At 59.3% G+C, this 12,136-nt stretch overlaps 1 protein-coding gene across 1 annotated transcript; it reads right to left on the reverse strand.

Annotated features, from left to right (window-relative positions):
• Positions 1 to 440: 440 nt before the first annotated feature.
• Positions 441 to 1,635, reverse strand: SLS55_000378 (uncharacterized protein; the record flags this gene model as incomplete). The annotated part of the gene is made up of 2 exons (XM_066771889.1): positions 441 to 611; positions 670 to 1,635. The coding sequence occupies 2 exons, from the start codon at positions 1,633 to 1,635 to the stop codon at positions 441 to 443; spliced, it is 1,137 nt and encodes a 378-aa protein (XP_066637168.1).
• Between the last annotated feature and the right edge of the window lie 10,501 nt (positions 1,636 to 12,136).

Here is a 12,136-nt window from a genome sequence, read left to right on the forward strand (position 1 = left end):
AGCAGACTGTAGAGCGCCTCGTGGGCAAAATAAGCACCATGTAGATGGTCTGCGACATGGGCTCGGTTTGGTGGGTGGAAACATCAAAGGCGACACCTTAAACATACGACGCAACATCGCTCACGGCTGAGACTGCACATTTAGAGGCCGCAGAAACAAAATGTTACGAGGTTTCTCTTTGCACTAGGACGAAATTGATGCATTGTCTCGCCGAAGCATTTAAATACTGGGTGAAGCTGTTGTGCGAAGCAGAGCACTTCTCCGCCGAGAGACAAAGCAAACGAACGAACACAACCCAAACCCTTATCTACTAACGAAGCATTACCTCTAGTATTTGAAACCCGCTTTTATACAGGGTAGAGATAGATGGGCAGCGAAAAGCTTCAACGAAGCGGCCCTGCCAAACCATTCATAATACAAGCTCATCGTTCTCACAACAATCATGCCTCATCATCTACATAGGCGGGATCAACCTCAATCACAGCGGGCATCGGCCCAAGGTCCGCGGTGTGGGCCCCCGGCAGCTCAACGTGTGGAATGTGCCAAGATTCGTCGTTCAAGCGCTCGACGGTGCTGTTTGTCAGGCCCTTGCAACCAAGCAACGACAAAAACTGCAGGAAACATGTTAGCCGCGGCCGTCGAAAGGTAGAGAAATTGATCTCGACATACTTGCAAGCTCGGCAGATTCCCGATGTGCGCCACAGTCTCGACGTTGATCTCGCCCGCGACATCGCAATCGACCAGGCCCAGCGTCTGCAGACTGGCCTTCCCCTCCCATTCCTCGTCCAAAAACTTCAACAGCTCGGCGCCGACTTCCGGGCACTTCTTCAGCCACAGCTCCTTCAGGCCGGAGTTCTTCTTCAAGACCTGGCACAGCTGCCAGTCGCTCACCTCGGCGCCGATGAGCCGCAGCGTCTCCAGCCGGCTCCACGCGTCGGCGAACTTGTTCCACTCGGTGCCGGTACCCGCCTCGGGCAGGGCACGATACAATGACGGAGCCCGGCGCGGGATGCCGCGGAGCACGCCGTCATCGTCCTGGTCATCGTCGTCCACTGTCGAGCCCCAATTGATGATCCAGCGGCGCAGAAAGCCACGGCCGAAGGGGTCCTCGACGCGCAGGCACAGGGTGCGCAGGTTCTTCAGCCCGGCCAGGGCGTCAGCCACGGGCGGGGCAAGGGCCCAGATGCTGAGCTCCAGGTGGCGCATCGACATGCAGTAGCGGTTCAAGATGGACGAGGTGAGGGCGGTGTGGAAGGCCAGCAGCGTGTGAGGCCGCAGCTCCGACGCCTGCGGAATGACATGTGCGACGGTGCACGCCTCGTTGAAAAGATCAGAGGCCGACGTTGAGGGGGATTTGGAGCTGCACGACGACGAAGCAGGGAGAGAGCCGGCGCTGCTGCTGAGGCTTCTGGTGCTACGGGAGTACGGGGACGCCGTGGGACTGGTGCTCGAGAGCTGGCTGATCAAGGAGGACACACGGGTGGGATAGACGCCCAGCGAGAGAGTCTGCAGACTCGAGGAAGCGAGGACATATGCGGAGCGACTGGCTAGGGAAAAGGCGAGCAGAGAGCGGATGGGGAGAAAGCTAAGGATATGGAGCAGGAGCTCGGACGGCAACGAGGTGAGGTGAGCCATGGCGTGCTACAGCAGCAAAGCCTGATCCACAAGAATTTATTGCGCTGGCTCTGTTGGGGAGGTCGGTGAGCGAGCCCTATGCTGCTGCTGAGTGATGTTTGTTCGAGAAGGATTTCTGAGGAGAGCATCAGCCGTCGCATCCATCACGGTGCTCGCCAGACTTTATCTCGCAGCGTGCGGCCGGCGGGCGAATGGCAGGCGAAGGGCTGCGCGCTGGCAAATGACTGCAAACGTACCTGCGGTGGCTCGCGATGCATGGCTGGATGGCACTGCACGATGCCGGGCGGGACGGCCACGGCCGCGCTTCTTAAGTCTCATCTTTATCGTGGGCGAGAACGCGTGCCTGGGATGCCGCTGCCACGGGAGCGCTCCAGCTGGCCAAAAAGCACATGCGGGCGTTGCTTTTGTCGAAACACGGCCTATCGCATCTGTCGCGGCGCTGCAACTTTGCGTCGTCACTCGCTGCGTGAAACACTGCCGACCTGAGGTGGATGACGCCTGCGGCAGCTTCGTGACCGGGCAGCCCAAAGTCAGCAGGCCCGCCGCTCGACGAAACCGTCGGCACATGCGATCGCGCGACCAGATGCGGCTGCAGCTCATCGAACACGCCCTGGCCTCGCCTGGCGCACACTGCAGCGGGCGACATGCCGCATTGCTTCGTGGCTGCGTTGCCTGCCTGGCCTCAGCCGATGCAGGGAGAGACGTGCCACCGCGGCCTGCAGTCTGCTCATCTATAAGGTCGTTGCGCCTCGGAACGAGCAACACGTCGACTTCCTTTTGTCCCTCCTGCCCGCCAGCCAACCTGCTTGTTGCTGCTGCTGCCGCTGCAACCGCATTGACAGCACACCGCGCGCCCCGGGCCCTCGCTTCCCCCGTCAGTCACGATGCTTTTTTGGTTGGATGTGACGCGGGCTCGAGACTGCCCGGATTCGGCGCATGTGCGACCACGTGACGGAGTCGTCTCCGCCTCTGCGGCGGCGGCAGGAGATGAGTGGCCGGTGAAGGGGCGTCGCGCGCTCGGAGAGAACCACGACGATGGGCGGCAATAAGAGAGGTGTCTAGCGGCGACGTGGCATCGTGCTTGTCTCGTCACTTGCCGTCACGAAGGATCGGAGGACGGAGTGGAGGATGTGCCCCTGCCGTGTTCGCTGCCGGCTCCCGGCATCGTAGCGCGCCCCGCCACGCCGCCACAGCCTGAGGCGCCGGCGGACTGGGCGGAAACAGAGCGCGAGCGGGATTTCTCCGCCGGCTCCAGCTGCTCCAGCGGCTCCAACCCCCCCGCCGCCGGATGGCCGACTCCAGAACGCGCGCGCGTGCTGTTATTTCCCGCCGCTTATTCCCTCTGTTCCGTGACTGCCAGCAGCTCCGAGTCCAGCACACTGCACGCACAAATCTCGGGCTCCGCGGCTCCGCCCCTCCAAGACATGCGGTCTGCCGCTCGCCCTATTTCCGTCGCCCTATCTCCACCCCGCTATTTCCTGGAGCCTCATGTGAGCCTGCCACTCCTCCGCCGGCCCTCGAGCTATTACCGCGCTCCTTTGACGCCGTCTCATCGTCAGGCGTAGGGCTGCCGCCAGACCCCCCAGCCACCGCCTCATCACACCAGCCGACGCCCTTCTCTCACAGTGCAGGCCCTGGCGTCAGAGCGGGCCCAGGGCTTAGCACCACGCCCTCCTCTCTAGCGTGCCTGATGTAGGCATCGTGCTGCAAAGGCAGGTTCCAGACGCCAGCAACCATCCTGAGGCAAGCAGATCACCCGCGTACCGCCGCACGATCGAAGGGTCCTCTTCCGTCTGGCGCCGCGTAGCACCAAAATGACTAACGCTCGACGACCCATGACTACAAATCAAGCGGAAAGAGACCAGGCTCCCACGCCATCGAAACGTGCGGGAAGAAGCGGCGAAGTTTAACCTTCTTCAGAACACGGACACGATGGTTCGTGCTGGGTTCGCGGACGGAGCGCTCGCTTGCCAAAGCAGCCGAATCCACAATAGCTGTCTCATCTTGTAGTAAGCCTTTAGCCGGTTGGTGGTGATGGGGAACCTCATCATTTCTCTCCTTAGTGGACCCTTGTCTCGCAACGATTAGCCCCTCCGTCCCTCTGTTATCTCCCCTTTGGCACATCCTCATCAGGAAATTGAACATCATTTCGTGCTGCTTACCCCACCTGTCGCTTCTTCTTGCCCGCTAGGTTGATGAAACTGAGCTGAACCCCAGGTCTCCTCACGTTTTTAGAGCATTGACGCAACAAACCCTCTGGCGTCCGCCCATCCCGCACCATGCTGCGCCATGTGCCCCTCGACTTGCTGCTTACCATTTCCCCCTCATTCCCTCGATATCTGCAGCGAAAACAATTATCCGCTCGACGGAGAGAGGCCAACGAAGGAAGGGCGCTAGCGACGATGACCGATCAAGCTAAAGCGCTAAGGCGTCCCTCAGACTAAACAACAGGGCGCTATCGCGCGATGGCTGGGGGGCCGCTGCGTCAGGTCAAGGCGGGAGATAGAGGCACAGGCCGCGACGAGGCGCGTTGGCGTGGGCGTTATTGATGGCGCGCGCCGGTCCGCGCAACTTGTTGGTGTTGCGGTTGGGATAGCAGTGGTAATAATATGGAACGCGTGTAGGTGATCGGTGGTGTTGGCGGTCGTTGCGTAGCTGCCCGGAATCGTCGATTGAGGCTGACAATCGCGATGGCTGGAGGTGCGTCTGGTGAGTGCAAGCAGTCTCGTATCCATGATGAGACGTTTCTGCTTCATCCTGGGGAGTCTGGAACGCCATGCCACAGAGTCAAGTGAAACAGTTAACATGGGCGACTACGCGTACACAGGATGCATTATCTCACGCGTACGAGCGTGACCATCAACAGAGATGCGCACACGAGAGAGCAGACGGTCTGCAAGGATCTCTCGCGACTAACCCGAGGCGGCAAGAAAACGAGAGAGCGAGCAGTTAGGGCCAGGGTAGATGCAGCTTTCCAAGCCATCTCTCCGGAAGAAGGCTAAGCAACTGCCAGAAGAATGACACAATGGCACGCTTACACAAGAGTCAGGAACCCTGCCGCAGCTCCATCGCTCCACAAGCTCCCCGCTCCGCTCTTGTGTGGTTAGCTGACCATTAGCTTCCGCGTATCGTTTTCCGCGAGATCGACCGCCAAATCGACCAGGCGCGCTGAGTCGCAAGTGCCCGGCATGATCCATGCCCATAACCTTGTTTCTTGAAATTTTCGTCCCCCTCTTTCATGCCAACGACGTAGCTATCCGCTAACGCTACGCACGAGACGTGGTCAATCTTGTGAGGGCAGGCAGGATCCCAGCCCGTCCTGAGACCTTATCGGAGAGCGTGTCGTTGTAGCACAAATCTCCATCTCATCAGGAAACCCTCTTGTTTCGAGTTAGGACAAGCTTATGTCGAATATCGGGACGCTAGAACGTCGCTAGAAGAATGGTGCAAAAAAGCAAAAGCAAAAGCTCCACAAGATGACCGCGGCCACGCACGAGGCCAAGAAAGAAGCTCTCGAGATCATGGGTATGTTCCGACCACAAAGCCCAATGGGAGAACGGGTTGGAAGGGGTGCCACGCTCGGCTTTGCTGCCGCTTACCGCCTCCCGCCCCATCCGTACCCGCCCTGGCGCCCAGACTTCCAAATATCCACTCCGGTTGTCATTTGGCGCTGCGCCTGCTACAAAAGAATGAAGAGCTACCATGTCGACAACCTGCAGAATAGATTAACGCACAGGCACACGGAAGGTACTGCACAAGCCCCCTTCATTTGTCTGGGTATATTAACACAGTAGATGAGAGCGCTAAGAATTGTCTCACACGGGAGGAACCGCGGAGGTTGAGGGAAAGTTGACGACAGTCGGTGGACAGAATTGCAGGTAATAAGAAGCTGTGTACAACACCGCCAGGCGAGCCCGCCCTGCGCTAGCGGTCGCCTTTCATTGTGTACTTGCGTGATCGATTACAATAGTGATCCGCCATGACGTTGGAATACTCATCAGGCGCTTAGTCTGACTCCGGGTCTATCCTAGCCGCTACGGCATGTACCCTAAGTCTGTGGGTTCACGCACCTCGCGGAATGGCTCCGAGTTGATCTAGCTCGTTGTCGACGGATGGAACAGCACACTCACGAAGACGTTTACGTGGACGACGCATGTAGTCTAGTGCAGGGATGTTATTGCTATACTGCGTACCGCCACAGCAGAGTCGGCTGTGGTTGGCTCCTCATTTCCTTACCATTGATAACGGCAGACAAGCTAAAATCGCCGGCCACAGCCACAGGGTAAGCTCGACCGTCGGTCGAGCTCCAGGAGCGTGCGTCCTGGAAAGAACGCTCCGCCTTATGACGGCCTGGCGCCAAAAAGGCCACCCCCGATTCGTGCTCGACGGCGCGAGAGCGAACCGGTCCCACATAGCGAAAGCGAGAAAGTCCCGAACCGCCGGCTAGGGCAATCGACCGTTTAACTCTTAGGGCTGATAGTTCAATGACGAAGCATAGGCACTAAGACAAGCCCTCTAGCATCTCCCGAGGATCAAATGTTAGCAGAAAGGGGGGGAATAGGATCTTGTTGCTACGCGGAAAAAGGTGGCGAGTAGGTAGCGCTGACAAAACTGGATCGGAATCATCATCGAAAATCTGACAATGCAGGTGAGATGGAATCTACCGGCCACGTTGTCTGCATGCCGACGATGAAAGCCGAACCCCGTCTGCCGTGCCGTTTCCGTTGAGCGGCAGAGCGGGAGCATCCATCATGCACGACTGCGGTATCGGCAGCCCCATGGGCGGGCAAAAGCGGCCTTTGCTCTCATCACATTCTCTTTCTCCCATTCCTTGGCCATGGTAGTATTGCCTCTCTGTGGTGGGCTTTCGCTCCGCGGACTGGCGGTTGCCGTCACTGGCTTGCATTGTTTCAACGAAACAGTTTCTGCCCCTGCGTCGATTAGGTCCTCGTGCGCGTGCAGATGGAACAGTGGCATGCGGAGCGGGGCCGCACATGCGTTGCTGGCCCATTTAATAAGAGAAAGCCAAGAATGTGACAGGATAAATGCTGAAGAAAAAGAAACAGTGACCAATTGCACAGCTAGACCAACGGATGGGAGCCGCAATACGAAATACAGATCTCGATGTCCGCGCCTACGTATGACGGAGAGCATCACGATGTTTCCCATTAGTGGCGGGTCAGAAAAAAGGAACGGTATGTAATACAGAACCCCTGCTCCTGATCCCTGAACTGTACCGCAAGTGGCGGGCGGGGCCCGTGGAAAGAGATGCCCCTTGCCGGCCGCAGACGGGGTTTGCTTTTTGCCCTTGTCTTTTGGCGGTACGCGGTATTGCTATGACAGATTCGATTCTAGACGCAGGCAAACCTTAATTAGCCGTGCTGATGAGTTGCCTCAGCCCTTGTGGCACGCTTCTGCGCGTCAATTGCGCACTCGCTCACGTTGCAGCCCGTCCCGTCCTCGCCTCATCAGACGAGCCGCTGACATGACGCTCCTTCCTTGCTGCTGGCACGAGGGGCGGGTATCATTAGACGCAGGAGCTGCGAGGGTCATGAGTCGCGCGGCTGCGACAAACGTCACCGCGCTGGGGCAGCAGGCCAGCCAGCGCGCAGGAAGGCCGAGTGGGGCGCTGCCCTGCGTCCGTCAGTGCTCCTCCAGACTCCACACAAACATCCTGTCAGGCGACGATCGCGCGCAAACTGGCGCCGTGCAGAGCTCACCCGCTAAACGCCGCTCGCAGCGCACACGGGCCAGGCGGGCGCAGCGACTCCAGCCTCGTTCTTGCGCGCTGCCACGCAGCCTGTCAGCCTGTCAGCGCCCTGGCATACGCCGCCCGCGTGGCAAGAGATGCGACAAGGGGACGCAGAACAAAGTTTAAACGGCACGCGAAACGCACGTGGGAGAAGCAAGTCAAACAGTTTGCGCCAACGAGCCGCCGGACACCAGGCAGGCGCCGCGCGCGGAAGTCGGCCTCGAAACGGTCGCAGACTCCGCGCCCGGGCAGAGAGGATGATGCGCAGCTAGCGCGCCGCCCGCCAGAGAACCAACCGCGCGCCGCCTTCTGCCGGCTTCGAGAATCTGGATCGTGCGCGCGGCGCACGCCCAGCTGCAGCTGAGCGCAAGGGACGAGACGAGACGAAAGTGGAGGCGAGCCCGCCTGGCCAGTGACCCACCCACCACCGCGCTGTGGTTCCGCTGGCGCGCACGGCCACCTGCGCCCGAAACCGACTGGCAGGCCCTCCCAGCAAGGCTCGGCCGGGGTGGGGATGGGGCCGGTCACGCTCAACGGTGGATGGAACTGCGTCGTCAGGCTGTTTGTCGTCCTTCTCCCCGTCGCCACGCCCAACCGCCGCCCCGATCCGATCGAGCGTTGCTTGACTCTCGCCTTCTGCTGCGCTGCAAGCTGGAGCTGGAGCTGGAGCTCTTTACATGATGCAACGCCCGAACTTGATGCGAGCGATAAGGGCGCCGTCGACGGATCATTGCGAACCATTCCGGTCGATCCCCTTGGGCTGCTGGATTCGGCCATGCTGCTCCTGTACGTCAGCGCCGACAGCACTGGGGCCGTGAGCCGTCTGGTGTCGCGCATCTGGGTCGCGGAAGGATCTGATGAGGTGGGCTTTGCAATAGGGCGTTGGTGAAGCGTGGGGCTGCAGTGCGGTGGGTGCGCGGTTGGACCCTGGCCTTACGCAGTTTGCCGGTGAGCGTCGAGTTGACGAGCGGAGGGTGGTGGATGGTACCAGGGCCATCCATGCCGCCCTTAGCAAAGCGTTTGTTGGCATCGCAACACCTTCCCGTGCTGTTGCTCGGGGCTGGCGTCCTGCTGGCAGTGGTGCGGCACACCCCACTGCGTGACCGGTCAGTGCTTCGCCGTAGAAAGTGGTCTGTCGCGCATGCGTCAGGCAGCATGGCATCGACACAACACGTCGGCTTCACCGCCGTATCCGCGTCACGGGGCTTGGGCGTGGTGGTGATGGTTCTGCCCAAGGCCAAGGCGCGTTGGAAGCGAGGGCTGTGGGCTGAAGAAAGTGAGCGCGCCTGTGCTTACCCCACCTTCCGCATCTCACAGCAGCAGCCGCGCTTGCTTCACCCAGCGCCTTCCCGCGTCTTCTTCACATCTAAGACACTGCGGATCCGCAACAACGCTGTCTAGCCGTCGTTTGGCCTCGGTCGCCGCCAATCCAGAGCCAGCGGCTCCGTGCGATCGCCCGTCCGTTGGCATGTCCATTGGCCTGCCGTAGTCCGGTCGTCGTCACTTCCGTCTGCTCAGACCCTCAAGCGTCCGCAAACAGCAGCTGCCCCGACTGCGCCTTGCCCGCACTTTTCCATGCGGCCGCTGCCGCCGCGCGCCGGTCGCTTGACGACAATCCGCATTTGCTTAACACCAAACCGCGTGCGAGCTAACGCCAGCGACTCTGGCGATGGTTTGGAGTAGATCTGCACGCGTTGCCGAACCTGAGGTAATAGCAACACCGACGCACGCTAGCGGACTGTGCGCCCAAGCTCCTCTCGTCACACGCGCAACAATAATGTATACCGTCCTGCAGCTGCCCGGAACAAGGCCCTCAAGCGAGAGTAGGCCAGGAGTTTGAGCTTCGCTAGTCAGTACGGAGCTCGCAATTGCCCATTGTCACCGAGCCCTGTCGTAACCGTGCATCTGAATCCATGCAGAACCCGCGTGCGCACCATGCGAGCAACATGGTCATTAATCGAAGGCAGTCCGGGATCCGGCATGCGTCGAGTCATGGCCTGCGAATCCCGCATCTCCCAGAGCATGCTGGTGTAGGATGAAGGGGGAAATTGCCTATTGTCCAATATGCGAGAAAAACGAGGCAAGACGGACAAGGCGAGGGACCATCCGCCCAAACGTCCCTCGGCCGTGGCCCATCCATGCCAGTGGAACCATGCAATGCCAGCAAATGCCATGTGGGCATGCTGCTGCTGCTCGTCCCGTGGGGCCCTAACCGCGCCTGGCGCCAGCAATTCTCGCTTCGCCTTGTACATGCGCTAGATGATGCAGCGCTCGAGTTATCCGCTTTCTTCCCGGCCGCCGTGGTGTCGTCGGTGTCCCGGGCCTCGCGTGCTCTGGTCGAATCCTCAAAAGTTGCCACATCCGGGTGGGACGACGGACTGGAGTGGATGAGGCGCATTGGCCTCTGGGGAGGTGCGTGCGTAGCTAATAGTGCCTCAGTAGTGGCCGGCAGCAAGCAAATCCTCAGCCAAACGCAGTGCAGGCATCAGGGCGGGACGATGGTAAAGAATCTGTGCGTTGTGCTGCGCTGCCAGCCGACCCCCTTCCTGCGCCTCCGTGTAGTAGCACAATGCGCCTCGGGCCAGGTCCGAGCCGGTGCAGCATCTCAAGCTTCAGCCCGCCTCGTCTTTCTTCGCACAACCCCCGGCCCTGATCCTTGGCATCTCGATGTATCTACGGTGTAACTCCCCCGGACCATGCGCACGCGCGCGGGCGCATATCTCGATAGGCAACTCGTGGTTCGTCCCGCGATGTCATAGCACCACCCTGCTTGGCTTTGTGGCGCGGCACCCCCCTTCGAAACGGCCAGCGCAGCTATTGCCAAGCTATTCCCACCCTATTCCCACCTTTTCGCTGCCTTGCAGCCCACACGGAAATCCCCCGTTCTTCCATGCAGTCTCCTTCAGCCTCGCCCCGATTCTTCCATGGTGGCTGCGCACATTCCAGAATGCCTAGAACGCGCCACACACCGCACTGCCGCCCCTTCTTAGTGTGAGCCTACGTCAGGGGGGACGAAACTAGGCAGAGCGGGGACCTGCAGGGTGTGCTGCGCAATTTATCGTGAAATGAATTTGTGTGTCGTCCGAGTCTCGGTGAGGTCTCCAATCCAGTCGTTGTCCTTTCCCTATTTTTTTTTCCTTTCCGTTTTGCCTTCTCTCTCGCTTTCACCTTGATTGCAGCCTCGTGAACAGCACACCACGCGATTTTGCTCACTAGGTACGTAGTAGGTAGGTGAATTGGGCGAGTCCGGGTCCGTGCGTCCGATGGAATCGTAATTGTACCTCATCCTCCTTTCGTCCTTGCCAACGCCCCCTCACACCCCCTCCTTCCTGACCATCTAATGGGTTCCTTCCCGCCGCCGCCGCCGCCGCCATCGTTAGCCATAGCTGTCGTCGTCGTAACGCCCGCATCCATCCATCAACCAAACTCCGGTGTGGGGCTCATCTTTTTGCCGTGCACCATATGCATCCACCGAGGGGGATGAATGGGGACTCTGCTCATTTAGTCCGGAAATCTTTGGCTCTCTGTGACTGCCGCGTGAGCTAGGTGGCGGTCTTTTATGACGGGTGTGGGCGAAACGGCGGCCCGTCGTGCTATAGAGCAACGATGTTGCGGAGACCGGGAAGCGGGGAAGCAGGATCGGGGCGTTTCCGTAGCTTGGGAAGTAGGTAGTGGTGGTGGTAGTGAACCAAGTAAAAGAACGGCCGATAAGGATTCCTTCCCGTTTCGATGACAGGAAACGGAGACGCAAAAGCCAGAGGAGGCGTTGTGTATGGATGTTCTTTGGTCCTGTCAATTAGTCCTGCGTCCTTAGAATGTTGCCCTTGTCTTCTTCAGTCTCGCCGTACACCCGTCTCCAATGCCCTCCTTTTCCAGTTTCTCTGTCAAGTCTCCCGTCCAGCTGAGCGGGGTCACCAAGTACCCATTGACCAGAGTTCTGCCCGGGCATCAGCGACGATAATAGACCAGACTGCCGCCGGCAATCGTCAGCCGCGTGGGTAAGCACAACCCTAAAGTCTTGGGAGCATAATAAGCGTAACAAGAGTTGGTGCGGCCGCGTGCGTGAGCGGCTAGGGGGCGATGATGCTTATGACGATGATTATGATGAAACGCGCAAAAGCCAAAAGATAGCGGTGTCCCCCCTCTTGGCGGTAGCCGTAACTGTCGTGGCTGTCAGCCCGTTACCGCCCTATGCACAGCCAAACGTATTGCGCTCTCGTTCGTGATCGACCAGGGCTAACCCTGAACACTCGCAGCAAACCCCCTGGCTCGGATACTTTCGCGCCCACGTGCGGAGGAAGGATGAGTGATCGGAAGATGCATGTGTCGTATGTAACTCGTAAGACAAATGGCGGGTCGGCATTCTGGTCCTCCAAGACGTGCGGCGGTGCTAAGGACGAGGAAAGAGCGGTTGTCGCAACAAAAGTCTGGCTTCCATTTTTTTTGTGCTTTCCGGTAGATGAAGATTCCCTCACATGCGTCCCTTATTTCTTGCACATCCCGACACCCAAGAACGTCGTTCTCCCATCCATGTAGCCCATTTTCCCATATCCGACACACTATCCCGCAATCCGTCCTGTCTTGACATGCCTGAAAAATACGGTACCCTAAAATCCCATGATGCGGCGCTAGCGTCAACGTGATGAAAACCTAAGCGAAACGGCGTACCGTCGCCGCGGGAGGAAGAACCCTGATTCGCTATCCGTAAACCTTTTTCCTTGAAACCGCACTCCAAGCCAACGCCACGCT

This window comes from Diplodia seriata (genome assembly GCF_021436955.1).
Source record: "Diplodia seriata strain FDS-637 chromosome Unknown scaffold_1, whole genome shotgun sequence".
In the NCBI taxonomy this organism is placed as follows: Eukaryota; Fungi; Ascomycota; class Dothideomycetes; order Botryosphaeriales; family Botryosphaeriaceae; genus Diplodia; species Diplodia seriata.